The 16444-nt window shown below is 29.6% G+C and overlaps 1 protein-coding gene across 1 annotated transcript; it reads right to left on the bottom strand.

Annotated features, from left to right (window-relative positions):
* Positions 1-3186: 3186 nt before the first annotated feature.
* On the bottom strand, positions 3187-14603 carry LOC113560696 (facilitated trehalose transporter Tret1-like). Its single transcript, XM_026966727.1, has 5 exons — positions 14431-14603; positions 9956-10146; positions 8212-8347; positions 5469-6460; positions 3187-3677 (listed from the first exon to the last, which is right to left on the bottom strand). The coding sequence occupies exons 2-5, from the start codon at positions 9992-9994 to the stop codon at positions 3459-3461; spliced, it is 1386 nt and encodes a 461-aa protein (XP_026822528.1). The 5' UTR covers positions 9995-10146; positions 14431-14603; the 3' UTR covers positions 3187-3458.
* Positions 14604-16444: the final 1841 nt, after the last annotated feature.

Genomic DNA, 16444 nt, shown 5'->3' with positions numbered 1-16444 from the left:
AATATAGTTTAGCACCTACATGTAAATACGAAATGATAATAAGCTAAATATTGTATATTATAAACCTTTATTACTAGTTACGACCCGTATTGCATATACATCGATATTGTATTTTTAGTACGTCGTTCCGTTTTTTTACTGCTTTGTGCGATTTTAATTTTGCAGGGTAAGGCATATCTTGCGCAGTTGTGCTCTAAGACGAGTTTGGATGTTGACGGAAACGAAGTTTAATATTCGTAAATAAAATATTCAAAATAATTAATTGTTGCGAGACTTGTTCAGAGATTATTCAGATTTAAAAGAGGGCTGCCAAATTTTTAAGGCCATATTTTTCTACCTCTAAGTTTTAATTTAATGTAGGTATTACTGTATTAAAACATAGTACATATACAAACAAATCAAATAATGTATACATTCTTAAGTAATTGTTGTACTCTCAAAAACACCTACACTATTAAAAAAAAATGTAAAAGTGGTATTTCTTTCAAAAAACCGTTAGCAGGTGGCCAATAGAGGAAAAAATTCAATATTTTACGTTTTTATATGCCTATATTGTTTCTGTAACACGCTAATATATTAATATGTATACTTCAAGTATCGAAAGTCAAATCTAATTCCTTCACCCAGAAAATGCTTAGAATATAGTTTTATATAGTCCACAGGTAGTCGTGGCTTAATAAGAAATATAAAATTGACTTTTTTAACGTATTTATGTGTGTATATTGTTTTGGCAGCACACCTAATCATGATGTAAAGTTTCCAAGTTGAAACTTACTCCTTCACCCAGATATGTATGAAATGTAGTTTTTTCAAAATAATTCAATCTGTTTTAAATTAATAGAAGTGATCAGCATTCAGCAAGTATCTATAATTATATTGCCTTTTATGATGTTACTTTGAACCTTAATTTTACTGTCGTTATCGACGAATACAATTTATACTTTTAATTTTAGTACCTACCTGAATTTATAATAATTAACACCATAAATTCAATTAAAATTTTTAATTATAAAAATTAAGAAGCAACTAAGTAAGCAATAAATTATAAAATAAATTGATGTAAGTTGTTTGCATGTAGTTATTGGAAAATTAATAAAATTATTTGGAGTTTACATTAAAAGTTTTTTATTAATGAACAAATTGAATAACTGGTGATAAATTGTTACTAATTTTTAATAATTTATATTTTTATCACAATCTTAAGAAGTTAATATGACAGTGATATTTAGATAAATATATTTTTAAATTTTGAACCGTAATTTTAATCTTATAACTGTCAAGTAATGTCAACTACAATAAAGAATAAAACAATATAACTATTTGTATATAAATAATATGTTATTATTATTTTATTTATTTATACATTATAAACGGGTAGGTACCCTTTGGTAATAATAGTACGGAAAGTGTAAGATTCAATTTGACAAAATAAGAATTAACAAGTTAGGATAAAATAATATTAGAATATGAATACAATAAAATAAAATAAAATAGTGATAATAGTGAATACTAAATAATTAATAATTTATGACATGAATTAATTTATAACATTTAATATTAACAAATAGGTTAATAGTTAAAACACATTTCAACTTTAATATTTACCTTAATCATAATAATAATAATAATAAACATGGTTTTTAATTTATTACTAGACTTAAATCTAAATATACATTTTGTTTAAATAAATCACGTGATATAAAGAAGAAATCTATGTGATTAGTTATGACATTACTTAATGAGAAAGCTCTAGGGAAAAAAGATTCGGAACTGTAGTTGTTTTTATAAAATGGTGTATGCAACAAATTAGGTTTTCTTAAATAGCGATTTGGTGTGATAAAACTATATAATTATACTTATTATTGTTATAATAATTGTTTATATTATATTTTTTAATAATAATATTATTATAGTTTATTCATTACATTTATGCTGTACCGGCGCTGACGTGCAGTACAAAATTGATTTAGGCCAATATGTTACAGGAAAAAATAGGGTCACCAATGCGATACCCCAATTTGTGCCCCTATTGGACTTATTTTTAAAATGTACTCGACTTTTATATATTAGCAAATTGTTTTTTGTATCGGCCTTTTTCCTAATATTAATTAATATTATAATATATGCCCATAAAGTGTGAAGTGGATTGTTTCCAGTGATAAATGTGGTAGAAGGTATTTTGTTTTTCCATCACCGTGTATTCAGTCTATTGTTTTATAAACACGTAAATAATATTACATTTTTATGTGTTCCGTAATATCACTAATATCGTATGGAGCATTTATTCTAGCGTAATCTCCCGGACAAAAACATCGACAATCCGGTGTCGTTATGTTCAGAAATTTTGTATCCGTTAACTCAATTATAGCTAAATATAAGAATAATTTACCTAAATTGATTTTATTTTACTTATAGCATTATTGAAATGACAAAATTAATACATACCTAATATATTATTTTATTTATCATTTTGACACTAACTTCAAGTATTAAAAATACTATTTCAAATATATTATTACCGTTTAAATTTTTTTAAATGTTAGGTAGGTATGCATAAAGATAATACAATATCTGTATAAGATAAAAGATAATACAATTTAACTAGATAAAATCAGATAAATTAAGACTAGCAATTACTAGCTTTGTTATAAATGTAATACTGTATAAGTTTAAATTTTTTCACTTTTAAATACGTGTATTTCGAATACAATTATCCGTGGTTGTTTATAGAGAATAAGCATTAAGAAATATACCTAATACTACAGAATTACTATACTGAGATACACGTAATAAATATATATAAAAGAACTAAACGAACACAAAAATAAAACCGAATATATGGGTTATAGGTATTAGCTTGAAAAAATACCGAATCATATATATATATAAAAAAAAAAATATAGGTATATAAAAACAAAATTGAAAAGTTTGTCAGTTGTTATTATTAACAATTTAGGTAATTTATCTTGGGTAACAATTGTATTTAAATAGATAGATAAAAATATATTTTATATATTTTTATCTAAATAATTCACAACACCAGTTATGTATACATTTTTATATTATATTATGTACATGTATAAAATAATGGAATATATGTAAAATGTGTAATAAAAATTATTGCAAGCACATATATATTATAATTATTTACAATTATTGTAGATAAACTTTTAGTTTTAAAATATAAAATACACAAAATATATGAAGTTGAAGTAGATATAATAATAATAATCTATTGTTGAACGGTTAATACATATAATGGTATAAACTGGTAATAATATTATTGTTTATTTCCGATGACTCGAATAACCACAACATACACCGAGTGAGATCTCCCGGACAAATGTTAAATAACGTCTACGTTTGACCATTGTCGTTCACGGTTCTGTTCAGAAACATTACAATAGGTAATGTTACGTGTTTCCTTGTAAGACCGTTGTCGTTTATTTCACGATTCGTTACGTCGTGTCTTCCATAGACTTGTTTTTGGTTTCCGGTAGACATAGATAGAGGAATAATGCACCAACGCCAGACACGGTGCCGAAAATGTAAAACGTCATGGACGTGCCGATGTTGGTCAGCAGATAAGGGCTGATTTGGATCACCGCGTAGAACATAACGAACCCGAAGCACGTGGACAGGCCGCTGCCGAGTTCGCGGCAATAACCGGGAAACATCTGTAGCAAAACGATAACGAAATAAGTGACCTATGTTAATACGTCGAAATTGCACTCGTCCCGGAAAAAGGTAGTGTGAGAATTGCACTCAGTAAACAGAAAATGATTAATGTATGAATTGCACTCGTTTAGATCATTTTACAAAACTTATTTATCAACAAATATCAGTTGACAGTCAAAATAAGTATACCTAGTTTGTATTTTCTATATATTTAAATTGTGTTGTTATTAATATTGTAAGTAATTACGTATAACTACCTAATATTAATATATATATATATATATATAACTTTTTCAAAATTCATAAATAATGAAAATATATAAATTATTATGATTATTTAAAGGTGTTTACATAGTTATAATTGAAATAATATTACATATATAGTTACAATTTAAAAATAATAATATATAAATATGTATTCACGTATATTTCTAAATGAATTATTTACATCGTGTTATAACGTCGTCTAAATACTAAATTAAACGATAAACGCATGCAATTTTTAAGTAAAATCAATATTAATTATCTATAATCTCTATGAAATTGGAGGATCGAGTGCAATTTGAACATTACCAGTTCTTAAACCGAGTGCAATTTATTTTGTTTTACTTATAATCTATTTAATTATAAAATAAATTGCCCGAGCCCCGAATTATTAGGAGACATGTTTTATAATGTGGTATTTTTCAATAACAACTTCCTTTATTTCACAATACCATTTTAAGCCTCATAGAAGCTTTGAAATACAAACGAGTTTTTTGTAATAAAATTAAAAATTTTGATTTCTTTCATCATAAAATTAATTACCTATTCCTAAAAGTTTAGATATTGTTTTATAGTTACACAAATGTATTACTACATAAAGGTGTTGGGATTACTAAAATATACTTTATTTGCTGTGCTATTTGCCTTCGTAGTTCGTGGAATAAAATAAAATAATAATTATTAAAATGTTACTATATAAATGTATAACATAACATATGTGCATAAACGGTAATTAACAAACGTCTATTGATACTGAACATGTACACAGACGTCGTTATTTTAATACAGTAAAAACAGATAAAATATATCAAATGATCATTGAAATAAAAATTAATTTATCGACTCCAACAATAAAATGTTAGTATGGCATTTTTTTTTTTTATTAAAGTTTATCGTTTGTAAAAATAAATGATTTGTAATTTGTATGGCTATGGAAAGTAATAGCGGTACTGTATATCTATGTATTTCCGTATTGGTTATACTTTATTTTTAGTAATATATAATAATTATAATAAATTAACGTGGACGATTTGTTGAAAACAATTTGTAGAAAATATGTTGTTTTCTATGCATGATTATATACTTGGATGTTGTTAATATTGGCCTATATTTTGTTTTTAAAAATTATATTGTATTATTTTTTGTATATTTATTTCATAATACACCGTTATCTTTTTTTGTCGCTTATGTGCAAGGCTGAGAAAGTTGATTATTTTTTTAATTCGTTAAGTTAAACATTAATATAGAAAAATATAAATTAAGTTTAATGTTAAAAGTTACAATCTTTTTTTCGAGTTAAACATAAATAAAGTTAGAAATTAGTTACTTTGGTCCAGAATAATGATGCATAACATAACACTTTGGTAGCATACTTTTTTTCGATTATTTTTTTCGTTATTATAAAAACAACTATTTATATACAAAACAAAATATGTTTTAAATGGGGTTTTGCGGTTCAAAGGTATGAGGATTTCAACCGAATATTTATTTAGAGTATTTACAACGACCATAAACGCCATGCTCACCTCGCCGGACATGATCCAAGGCAACGGCACCAGTCCGATGTTGACGAACACCATGTACGCTACGATGGATAGGACGGGCGTCATGCTGGCGGTAGCCGCCGGGGCCGGGATCGCTTGGACGGCCGCGCTACCGGTGGCTTGCGGGCCCGGATCGCGTACCGAGGCGGCCAGACACAGCAGCGATGCGCACGTGCCCACGGCCGACACGACGGCCAGCGGTCGGCGGCCGTACCGCTTGGTCAGGCCACACGCCAACACGGATACGGCCAGTCGGATGACGTCCAGTGCCATGGTGCAGTGGTACTCGTTGAGGTCGGGCCCGACGCGCTTGAGCAGCGTTACCGAGTAGAAGGCAACCGCGTTGACGCCCGAGAACTGTTGGACGAAAAAGAACGTGGACAACACGGCCAGCGGTCCTAAGAACGACGGTCTACCGAAGCACTGACGTGCCGTCGGCTTGGCGGCCGGCGGTGGCGGTTGCGTGTCGACTTCCAGCGGTGGCCGCGGCGGCACACTTTCGCTCGCGTGGTCGCCGATCGCTGCAGCGGTCTTACGGCGGCGGCGCCTGTCCTCGTCCTCGCGCAGCCAGGCGGGCGACTCGGGCGTGAACCATATGAGCGCGTAACCAGCGAACGGCACGGTCGAGCACAGGGCTGACACCAGACGCCAGCCCAGGAACGTGCCCATCGCGTGCACGGCCAGTATACCGGCCGATACCGAGAACGAGATCATGGCCAGTGCGGCGCCCCGGTAACGCTGCTCCATCACCTCGGCAATGTAAACAGCGGTCGGCGGGCCGAGTAGGCCCGTGCACAGGCCCGTGAGCAGTCGGCCCACGTACACGCCATTCACGCCGGTGGCCATCGAGACGGCCGTCCAGCCGAGCACGAACGGCACGCAGATGAGCAGGTTGGTCGTTTTCCGGCCCAGCCTGTCCATGGCCACGCCGCCCAGCACGCTACCCACGGCCATCGGTAGCGCCGCCATGCTGGCTAAAAGGAAAAAAAAACGCTTTGATTACACTTTGAATATTAACATTGTCATTTCCGTTCACAATCGACCGGGGCCGTATTTAGCGGGTGTCTATTTTTTCTTTTTATGTTCATTTTTTTGATCCTTTATCGTACCTCCATCATTTCCTATACGTATTTATAATACTGCAATTAAAGAATCGCAATCCGGGAAGACATTTTTAAAATTGTTTTAATTATCTTTTTTTTAATCTATACCCAAGTTCATTTTAATATATTTTTTTTTCATAGCATCAAATAAATTAGGTACCTATAGATAAATTAAAATATCAAAAATATATTTTTCATTAAAAGTTACTGATACATTTTAAATTTTTAATAAAAATAATTTGTATTTTTATTACATTTCTTTCTGTTTACTAATCGATGTATAGAGAATCGAAAATGGAAATATCGCCAGCCGTTAACGGCCACTACAAAATGCGATATATATATTACGGTTAAACCGATTTGTGCGTAAGTCCATCCCCGTTCGAGCGATTTAGTTTTGATTTTTTCCCCCAGACATATAATACGCGCGTAGGTAGTGCAAACACAGGTATACACCGAACAGTTAATCCATCTGCAGCTTATATATATATACATGTATAATAATATAGGGTATATTCGGTGGTATTTAATTACACTGTAACGCGCACATCGTTGCAATAGTTGCAACGGTTACAATATACATAGTAAGTTGGGGACTTGAGGACCCTATAGTTTATATCTATACAATATACGTTTAGATTTTGGTGACTTATTTTGGCTGCTCATTATTTCAACTGTATGTAAAGATGTATGTGATTATGTAGAGAAATAATTTTTAAATAAGTCTAATAGGTTATTAGATACGTACGTATCGTTTATCGTAAAAAGACCTTGTGCCAATAATAAATGCTTTGCGTCGTTCCGTTTATTTGAAAATGTTTTAATATCGTTGCAAAAATATGATTTATCTGATTCATGTACAGGCACAAGGTTTGTACAAACACAGGAGATACATTGATACAATCATATAATAGTTATATTATTGCTTATTAGTTATTACATCTGCAGAGAAACGATTTTATAATTTTTATTTTTGAAAACTTCCGTTTTGCCATTGTTAATATAACAAAAAAATTTAAAAATAGTAGTATAGTTATAAAAAAATCGTGAAAAATGGATGATATAATGATATAAATTTTAGAAACGACAGAAACCAATGTATTTACCAATTCTTTTAATTTAAAGATTTTTTTATTTCCATGTATAGTAGTATTGATCAGAATAGTATAATATAATAATAACAATAATAGTAATATGATTTGTGATCCGAAATTCTTTAATATTTTATAATATCACAGCCAGTAAAAATCCATTTTGTAATTTTTATGTTATACTACCTTAAATAAAAATGTTTTATTTTCAATTTCGTAATAATTAATGTATTTTAAAAACACGAATTTCGACAACAATAATTTATGCACCTGCCACCTACTGTGAACCGTCGCGTTCAAATTAACCTAACCTTATTGTCCTTATTACTACCCGTTCCGTTCCGATTGATATAAATGATTAAATTTTTAGTTTTTGGCGTTTTTTTTTAAATATTTAAAATTTTGGAATGCGAGGGCTGTAGGTACGTAGTTATACCACTACACGCGAGTATCAGGGGTGTTCTACTTAAATACATACTATTATACGTATGGAGTGAGTTCTGAAATGTATATGATTATAATATAGCTCACCTATCCACGACTCTTGATGGCTACTAATTTTGATAGTCGATCGATCGTCCTTGAGCTGGGGCAAAAGCACAGCCGAAAACCCAACAGTCATCCCGGAACCGAGCGTCACAATCAGAGGTCCGGACGCGGCGAACATCTGTTGAGATTATAGTAAGTTATAGTATATTATGTTCGTTTACGCATATTACAATGTATTATAAAATTAAAACTTACTCCTAAAAACATTCATTGTAAATACCTCAATTCGTGATAATTTTAACAGTAACGGAAACTTAAAATATCGAAAATTATGGATAATAATTTTAAAATTTATAATATTTCGTATAGTTATGAATATTGTCGTTTAAAATTTTATTCTTACATATTTCATTTCTCAGAAAAATATTATGTGTTAGAATATGGAATTAAAAGTTTACACTCTAATTCAAAAAACTTAAAAAATGTGTATTCTTAAAAATATTGTTTATTGTTACTATACTTAGTTATATAAAAAAATATTGTAAATATTTTTTTTCGAGAAAATAAGTGTTTATTGTTTACCTTCAAAAAAATCACCTTGTATTAAGGTATGGAATAGTGTACTATTGTAATTACCTAATGTCGTACCTATGAAAACGTATAACTAACGTTCACTATGTAGAAAGCTACAAAATATATTAGACAAGACAAAAACAAAAATAAATAACAAAATTGATTTATATATATATAATATAATATGCCTATGGTTTTCAGAACTCCATTCCGTACACGAGCTTAGTACTATAATATTAGATAATATATTATCGAAACTAGGAAGTAGAAAACAGAAACATATGCCTACGAATGTGTGTAGACCGAAGGATCATTTAGGCTCGTGAAGGATTTCTACTTTTTTTTAATGATCATAATATAACCAATATATCTATCACTTATTTTCGTATATAAAAAATTAAAATGTCATATACTTAAATATATATAACCTACAAAGTTTTTCATGCTAAGAAATTTGTTGGACGGTTTCGATATAGAAATAACAACTAACGTTTACTATAAAAAACATGACATGGATCGTAAATATATGGTGGCTCTTACGGTGTGTATTTTGTTGTGGTATACTATTGTTGTGTAATATATTATAATCTGTCGGATTTCATCACATGACTAAACAACAAACATCGATATATATAATATAAAACAAACACTAATTTCGAATGTATGAATATACTTAATTGCCTCCACGTGATTATAGACAGCGTTTGATATCAATGTGTACCTATTATATTATGTCCGAGTGATGATCATCTTTTAAAAATGTCAAGACGACAGAATGGTTTTCTATAGTTATTTAAACCAATGACTGTTTAAAAAGTTTAAATGTTTAATTAGTAACTTGCGTTAACCTTAACCAAATAAATAGTTTAATAAATAATAATTATTTATATACTACAAAGTTTGCATACTATATAGATAGTTTTTTTGTAGTCACTGATGTACCTATTGCTAATCAACCATAGCATTGGTTGGCTAATAACATAATTCAGTATTAACTGCATTTTTATTTATTTATTTTGCGTTTGTTGACGGATTTGTAGCAAGGAAAAACTACTGTAATACATTCAATGGTTGTATTTTATATCCACAACAATATTTAACTGCGAATACATAATAATGATTAATGCGCCGGAATACTCGACGAACGTAACCGCAAATAGTAATTTGTCGATGTATAATTTAAGACGAGTTTCCGTAAAGTTTGGTACATTACCTGTTTGAAGACGGGTGGAACGTTGATTTTGAGATACATATTATTATATTATTGTCGATTGTATCATTGAGAAATCATTATATCAGCGCAATTGCAAGAAACGTACGCGTCGATCATGTATGATAATAATAATAATTGTATTATTATAATGGAGATTGGTTTTTTTTTTCCGGTGTTGTTACAATAAACGTCTGAAAAAAAAATACAAATAACAATGATTAGAATATTATTACACCGACGTGCGCCGTCCGAATTATCTAAACTCCCGTGTTCCCGTTGAATCATCGGTGTCGTGTAGCTTTTAATGTGCATATTATATACAACGTGTGGAGGACGGATTATTATCATTAGTATAATATATGATATGCTGCAGCTCCTCGTCCGTCCACGGTCACCCGAAGCGAATTTTTAGCACCAAGGTCTCGGTCAGAGATCAATGTTTTGTACATAATATGTGTACGGTAAGACAATATAATATATTATGATTACCCGAGAGATACCGGCAGACGATTAGGATCATCGCGATGAGCATATTATACCTATTATGTATAAAGTTTCATCGCCTTGGCAGAGCATATTAATGTTAAGACGTACAAGAAAAAAAACACGAACGTGTAAAAAAAAAAATAAAAAAAAAACTTCTGAAATACCTATAGGTATAGGCAAAAAATTGTTCGCCGAGTATAACAATTACGAGTACTTACACATGTTTTGTTTCACCTCGTGTTTTAATGACCTTTTATGTGTACATTATTCATTGTGTTTTTGTAATTTCCGCCGTGGCGAGAAAACTCGCAGTTTCCATCGCACTACACTGGTCGTTTACTGTCGCTGGTATATTATATTATTGCCATTATATTATCATAATAATAACAATAATAGTAATACGCACCGCGTTGTAGTTATCGTCTGTTTCCCGTAATTTACATAACGTTTTGCGACGAGAGGGATCGTATTGTTAATATAGCTGTACACCTATATATATTATGCATCGTGATTTCGTGGGGGAGATCGGTTATGTGATTCCGCGGCACATGAATCACCGCGATGGGCAATGCGATTGTCAGCACGTGACATGTGATAAACGCGCAAATCGTTTATCAATGATTTTAATGTAACAAAATTAACGCCAACACGTTTAAATAAATTTTAATAAATAAAAACTCAATGCTATTTGACTATGTATAGGCATTTCATGAACCCACATTTATGTTTTTAATTTATTTACAGAACGACCAGAACATTTACCTGGAATAAAAAGAAATTAAAACAGTGATTGATCATATATCGATACTCAAATAAGCAAATTCGTTTTGTGCTTTTGCAGTGGGGTAAAAGTACACAAATAAATTGTATGAACTAATACAATCATATTGTACCTATCCGTCGCACTAAAAGTTTCAGTTTACAATTTGACTCTCGTTATAATTAGTTCTCAAACATGTAGTTGAAGTTTAGTGTTATTATATCGTATTTTATGAATTCTAAAAAATTGCAAATTGGGTTATACTTTATAACCGTGGGCTTCAAATTTTAAATTTAATTTTAAGGTACTCACTATACTTCTAAATTTCAAACAACTCAAAAATTCTAATTTTTGTTTTGTATTTTTTAACTCTATATTTTGCGCTTATGAGTTGCAGACATCGATTATTGCACGCATATAATATACAGATGATTAGGTATCGATAATAATCGAAGTTGTAGGAAAAGATTTAAGAAAATTTTTGAATTATTACTAAAAGAAGTACTACAGTTTCAAAATATTAATAAGGCAAAATAAAAAAACGAATTGCTGAAAATTATTTGAAAAGTCTATTTAATGGACATAATTTTTAGATATGACATGCTGTAGTACTGTGTATGTAAATAGTAAATAATAATTAATAACTATAATAATGCAAATAAATAAATAATAATAATATGAAAAAATTATACAATTAGTATACAAAAATTGATGTTATCGGTTGTCTATATTGGTTGTTTCTACAGCCTTGGGTACATCAGTTGTTTGTCACCTAAGAATTTGAAAAATACGATATTATATTACGAATATGAATAAATTATTAAGAAATTATGTATGAGTTGTATGATAATAGTTCGACGGGGGCTCGTGAATAAACGAACTAAGTTTTTAATGTTGTTACTCAAATTTTACTTCAAATTACACATAGTATACCAAAATTAATTTTGTTTTTTCACGATTTGAACTTATTTCACGAGATTTTCAACGGCCTGAACATTTATTTTGCAACATAATCAACGAAAGTTTAGAATTGTTGTAAATTTTAACTGTTGGATGTATTTCATATTTATTCACAAATCATAATATTTGATAATTTATATATACAATGACACAAACGTGTACTATATGAAATATGACTATATAGGTTTTATAATTTTCATATCCTCATTTTCGAAATCGACCTACTTACATCGTAATCGATACGATATCACATAATAGGGTAACGATTGAAATGGAATAAGTTATGGGTACAAGTGGTTTAATTACACCGCGTGACCGTGATGATTATTATTATATTATTGCGCTCGGTACATATGCATTGAACGTAAACGTATCAAATTTTTAGACACTTTATTATTATTCATTACGTACAATTAGTTCGAGTGTGTCGTAACTGGAAATATTACCAATTTCGCCAATTTACGCATTTGCGTAATACCTATGACTACTTGCTTTTTAGCGGGACACACACATCGTGTATATAGGTGGTACGGTGTGTATCTGTACATTGATATAATCAATTCGTTCTACTTGCACAGTTGATTTATTGAATATTATACCAAAAAAAAAGTAATGTACTTATAATAGGTACCAGCTGTAGGTACAGCAACAGGTAGGTACGTCTAATATATTTTTTGTGAGTCGAGTAAATAGATTAAAAAGTGGTATTTTTGCTGTTATTGTTAAGCTCAAATATAAAAATTTCCATTTGTAAAGAAAATTATATTACGGTTAACAATAATTACCATTAGATATCAACAATTAAAAATGCGTTAAAAAAACATAATATTATCTATATATCATCTAATATTATTTTAAATATAGTAGTTGCATATTAATGTATATACTAATAATAATAAGACATTTTTTTTTTAAATAGTGATAACTTTTTATCCATTGAACTGTATTACAATAAGAATATATGTATATGAATTATTTTTCATTTAACTAAAAAATTAAACTAAACCTTTAATCACTTGCAGATATACAGCTAATAATTGTCTTATATAATAGAGAAATATATAATTTGTTCATAGCTCATAAGATGACTAAAAGATAAGATTAATTTTCACCCTATACCGACACATTTCATGAATAACAACGAAATCAAAATTACGGTAATTTATTATGAACCTTATTAAAATGAAGTCTTATCAATTCTATTAACATTAATTAATCTTTATCCACTAAGCAAGTTAAACAGATAAAATTTATATTTTACAACTAATTTATTATTTGCAAGGCACCGATGTATAATGCATTTAAATTATTTTATCCTTTTTTTTGATTTTAAGTTATACTCTCACGTGTTTTGATTACATGTAACATTTTTTTTAATTACTTTAATATTTGTTCCTTTTTCCATACAATGCGTAATTATTTATTGCAAATTTAACACAATAAAGTTGTTATTATAAAATATTCAATAATATTTGCTTGGGACAGGTATGTTAATATATACAATGTACAAATTACAAATAAATTATACCAAGTCATATGTATCTATCTATTTACTTATTTTTGACAAAAACTGGCACGTATATAGTTTACATGTAATTTACTCAGGTTTTGATATAAATCATCAAAATATTCACGCAAATAAAAAGTATTTCAATAAAAAAATATCAAAATATACTGTCAAACCTAAGACTATTTTGAATCGAAATTTCATACCTATTTGAATATTTCTGTAAACAATATTTTAAAACGTACCTATACAAGGTATTTGTATTCACTATTACTCGTATTATTATTATTATATTGAAATACGAGTAGCGTAATATATAGATAATTATATTATATAAATAGTAGCGTAGTATAATATACTAAATTAGAATATGTAAATGCGTTAAAATCTCAATCCTGCGTAATTTACTACTTTTATTAATTTACTAAATATAGACACGAGATTGAAGTATTTACGAAATTATTTTTGAATAAAAACAATTCGCGAAACATATACTTAACGACTACCTTCATATTTGTTATTTGCATCGTGAAATATTTTGTATAGCTAATAATATCACTAATAATAATACATTTACGTTGATGTACTAGAAACAATTAATATTATACCATTATTATGATAATAATATAGTATAAATTATGTTTTTACTTTAAAATTTTATTAATAATAATATGCAACATTATATGTTACCATGCAGCGTACACGCAGATGCCACATAAATACCAATAGGTATATCTATAATATAATAATAAATATAATTACCCGTCTAGTCGTTTTCGAATACGGCGAGCGCAAACTAGAATATTTGACTCGAAACGACAGTAAAAACAAAAACGGACGCAAAAGAAACACCGCGTATCGGCGAAATCGTTAAAGTCTATGGAGACCGCATGGAAAACACCACGTCGCGAACACGGGAAATACACACTGGCCGAGGCGACGTTACAATAGTATTTTTTATTATTATCGCATGGCGTGTACCTACGCTGCACGTTTCGCGCGCTATACCCCTTCTACGACGGTCGACGTTAATAAAAGTAATAACTTATCGATGTACGTGTTCCTACGAGTTTTTTTTTACTCGTCGTTGTAGCAGTATTATAATATTATAAGCAGAATACAGGTGCGAGTAAATTAAGATTATCGTGTCTCGAAAACCAGTCGAAAAAATAATTGCAATATTTCATTTCTGCGGCCGGAGAAGACGATACAAGTTGGCACGTATTGTATTATATACTATAGCTATATATATATATATATATATATATATGAACGCAGTCCTATCACAGATCTAACGTAGAAACAACGATGAGTTATATTTTTCCATTTTTATCAATTTAACGAATCCATTTGATGTGTATATTGTAATAATTATAATATCTAAGAATAAAATTATGATATTGTAATTAAATGTCAGTGCCTAGCTACACGATTACGCGATTTTTGCGCACTATTCGTTTTCTCACACTGATCGACTGATCCTCGTGCAACACAATACATTTGCGTTTATAGAACATCCGATTTTGTGTTCTTAACATATGATAAAAGTAACATGAAAAAAAAAATAATCTACAGTACCTCATTAGACTTTTATTGATATTTTAATTTTAAAACGAGTTATGAGAATTTTAACGTTTTACACAGTTAATATTAAATATCTATAAAAGTTTATGAGATGCCCTAGAATCTAGGGTCTAGATTATCACCTTTGATTTTTATATTAGGTCAATTTCTTTTAATATTGAAGCTAGAAACACAAAATTAGATCTGTTGAAGATCTTGCTATTTTGAAATAAAATGTTTATGTTGCATGTGGACCAGAGAAAACAAAAATGGTGCATTGTCTTCTTATTATAAGTTATAACAGGTAACAACCTACACGTGAAATACGGAATGACGTGAAAATAAATAGCGTGCGCTTAGGTCATCACCCAGTGTTAAACTTGATTTTTATAATTATATATTTTATACTAATATTGAATAATGTACTCTAACAGTATAACCTATACTTTATAGTGTACTATATTGCAGTGTTGTGCGACGAGTAATAATAATTACCACAACATTGCAGGATCTTATTTTACATGTTATAAATTAAACGCGAAACGAGCGACCTGAAAGCAGAATACAACTTGTAAGTGTTTTGATATATTATTATGATGATGTGTAATTAACGTGTAATTTTATAAATTATTTTGTACTGTTATGCGATGTGTTTAATTTATTTGGAGCGTACAGCAAAAAAGTTTTTTTCTCTAACCGTTATTGCATCTATGTAAGCTAGATAAATCTCAATAAATGAATAAACTCAATATCTTACTTAATTCCCTTCAAATATTGTGCTTATGCATATTAGTTATACTTTGATAATGATCACTTAGTACAACAATGATTTGTAATATTTTTAGATACATCACTTTTTAACACTAAAACAACGGTTCTATAGAACTTTCTCTAAATATAATATAATTTGGGAATTTTATTTGGGTGGTATTTTAAACTTTGACTTTCAATTATTTTCGTAGAGTTTGTTATAAAATATCGGGAAAAACTACCTAAGTGTTGAATAAATAATGAAATATAAAATCTTAGGTTTATAGTTAGAGATTTATTCAAAATCAATTCTTGAATAGTATATGATTTGCCAATTGTTCTGTGTCGGGTCGAGCGAAGCCGCATAGTATGATTATAGTTTCAGAATCTCGGTCTTTTACATAAATACGGTTTGGCTTTAAAAGTTTTCATTGAAAATATAAAATAATATCCATAGACTTAA

Source organism: Rhopalosiphum maidis, chromosome 4 (genome assembly GCF_003676215.2).
Source record: "Rhopalosiphum maidis isolate BTI-1 chromosome 4, ASM367621v3, whole genome shotgun sequence".
Classification (NCBI taxonomy): Eukaryota; Metazoa; Arthropoda; class Insecta; order Hemiptera; family Aphididae; genus Rhopalosiphum; species Rhopalosiphum maidis.
The sequence above is the reverse complement of the archived record's forward strand: the minus strand, read 5'-3'. Positions and strand labels throughout refer to the sequence as shown.

What these genes read in the sequence shown, in the direction of transcription:
- LOC113560696 (XM_026966727.1), bottom strand. Translation starts at nt 9,994, where the DNA reads ATGTATCTCAAAATCAACGTTCCACCCGTCTTCAAACAG. An exon ending in TTCCACCCGTCTTCAAACAG is followed by an intron (nt 8,348 to 9,955) that starts GTAATGTACCAA and finishes TAATCTCAACAG; the next exon opens with ATGTTCGCCGCGTCCGGACC. An exon ending in CTTGGATCATGTCCGGCGAG is followed by an intron (nt 3,678 to 5,468) that starts GTGAGCATGGCG and finishes GTTTTGCTACAG; the next exon opens with ATGTTTCCCGGTTATTGCCG.